The following is a 2500-nucleotide window of genomic DNA, read 5'->3' on the forward strand; positions in this document are numbered from 1 at the left end:
TCACCAACCCGCCCTATGCGAGCTTGAGGGCCTGGGCCACACAAAGCAGGGCTTCTCGATGGCCGGAGTCGCGGGTGGGGAAATCTTAGAGGGTTGTCACGCATTTTGGGGAGTCAAGTGTGGGGCCGGGCGGGATTTGAAGGGGCAGAAATATCCCATACGTTTTGTGAAGAAGGTTATTATTTTCAATGCACCGGGGTTGCTTGTTATGCTTGGTATATTTGGTTTTGTTAAGGTTCCAGTAATGGTTCATTGTTGCTTTGGAGAATTTAACTGATTTGTTTTGGTATAAAGAAGTAAATTGTATGCCCTTTTCGCCTTTAGCAGCCTCTGTTTATCATCTTTGTTGTGGAGGGGAGAAACCTTACGTTTTTCAGTGTTTTGTTGGGCGGCGGCCAGTTGGCCCACTGCGAAGGAATGTGGCAGTAATATCTCACGGCAAATTGAAGATGATATGAAACCGAGGGACCTCTTCTAGGAAAGCGTTAGTTCTCTCGAGTTTATAGTCTCTTTAGGTTATTTAGAAGAGCCTTTGTCGATGATGATGCAACGCAGGAATGAGGGAAGAAGCGGTCGAGTTGGTTGAAAAGAGAGCTAGAATTTTACCGTGTGGGAGCGAGGCGACGCTGGAAATAGCCCCCTGGCAGTGGCGTCTTGCCAGCCCTCACGTCACCACTTTGCCTCTATCCTCTCTATATCACCTCGTCGCCTCTCTCTCTCTCTCTCTCGCTTCTGTCCCTCCATCTATCCTCTAGTCCTATTTCACCGTCTCTCTCCTGTCTTTCCTTTGTTTTGTTCGTTTAGGTCCACTTTCTCGCTAGTTTTACAGTGCCTTTGATTGTCCCTTTTCTCTCCTTTTCACATCTGCTCGCCATTACCGTTTCCGCGTGGGCAGAATCGGGGGAATTCCCGATAATCCCACCTTAATGCGTGTCGTCCACTTGAGAGGACAGGGAGGTTTTTAGTGGTCGTGCCATCCCGTTGTTTATCGGTTTCTCGTTCATATGAAATACGAGCCGACGCCTGGAGTAGAAGATCCGTCTATCGTATGTGACAGGCTTGTTAGGAGGGCGGGGTGAGGGAGGGAGGGAGGGAGGGAGGGAGTGGGGGTTTGGGAAAATAAACAGTTGGAAGATTTGAAGGTCATGCAGCATTTGTTGCTTGGATGAACGTTAGGTTTTAAGGAAGATAAAATTTGATGTAGCTCATGATTGTGCCTTGTAGATTTTTAGATTCAAATGCCATCATGTATTGTATGTATAGTTTATTTAGTATTTGATTTGTTTCTAATGTTTACTGTTGATATTAATATGCATTGTGTCTTGTTTGCAGGATTTGGTTAAGTCCCACTTGATGTTCGCGGTGCGAGAGGAGGTGGAGGTCCTGAAGGAGAAGATTACGGAATTGATGGAGCGCATCAACCAGCTGGAGTACGAGAACACCGTCCTGCGGCAATACGCGACGCAGGAGGCGCTCCAGCAGATCCAGCAGCCCCACCACAACTCCAACACCTGAACCCCCGCGCCCCACCATTAACACAGCGCCTCCTCATGGCCGCCCTCGCGGTGGCCCCCCCCAACTCCCTCTCGGCGGCAGCTGATGCAGCGGTTCCTGGGCCTTAGGCGGCCTGAGCGGTGTGCACCCTCTTCGGCGGGCTGACCCCGGCCGCCCGCCCCGCCCACACGCCGCCCACGGACGCCCACGGCACCCAGCATCGTCATACAAGCTCATCATTTTCATTTCCATTACGGCTCCGGCTAATTATTTAGGCTTTGTTGTGTATATAGTCCATTCAGACTCCACCAAGTTTGTACACATTATTTTTGTTGGCCTTGTATTACAATAGTGAGGTGTAAGGAGTTTGTGAGCGTGATGATAGATGAATCAATATATATAAATGTATGTTTTGCTTGGCTTACCGTCAAGAGGACAGGGCGCGCGGTCACAGCAGGAGCAGTGGGGCAGCCGGGCGGCCATCGCGCCGGCTGCCCTCTTTCAAGAAGCGCTTGGACCATGCTGGACCCGCGCCTCCTCACGCACTCCACACAGCGCTCATACACTCCAACACACGTGTTGTGTTCACAGCATCTCCATCATTATTCAGAATTATTTGTCAGTGATGTCTAAGGGTAGTGAGGTAGCAAAGTGGTGATGGTAACGCGAGAAGGACAGCAGCGCTACGGGTGAGCGAGTGAATGACGCCCGGCGCCGCCAGGAACGCCGGCCACGACAGATAAGGTGCGTGGCTCAAGCACACGCACTCTGAGGCCAGGAATGCACAGGTCAACCCGCGCTGATCAATCTCTCTGCTCGGAGAAGTCGAAGGTGTCAGCTGTTGGTATGTTTTACTGCCTTACGTGGGACAAGAAACGACAGGTTATATAGATTTATCTTCTGTGAATGATGACCCCCCCCCTCCCGCCTTCCCCAGGATAAAGCTTGTACCGACAGCAGTACTGTAGTTACACAAAGGTGCTCACGGCTAGCATGAAACACCTGA

General features: G+C 50.8%; 1 protein-coding gene across 1 annotated transcript in view; it reads left to right on the forward strand.

The window, feature by feature from the left end:
- The window catches only part of LOC113811710 (TSC22 domain family protein 1), a 281844-nt gene that overhangs the window by 278276 nt on the left and 1068 nt on the right, over positions 1–2500 (forward strand). Inside the window, 1 exon segment of the mRNA XM_070121335.1 lies at positions 1333–2500. This exon segment is cut by the window's right edge and continues 1068 nt beyond it. Coding sequence (XP_069977436.1) covers positions 1333–1515 — 183 coding nt within the window. The 3' untranslated portion in view covers positions 1516–2500.

The sequence above is a fragment of the Penaeus vannamei genome, chromosome 4 (assembly GCF_042767895.1).
Source record: "Penaeus vannamei isolate JL-2024 chromosome 4, ASM4276789v1, whole genome shotgun sequence".
NCBI classification, from domain to species: Eukaryota; Metazoa; Arthropoda; class Malacostraca; order Decapoda; family Penaeidae; genus Penaeus; species Penaeus vannamei.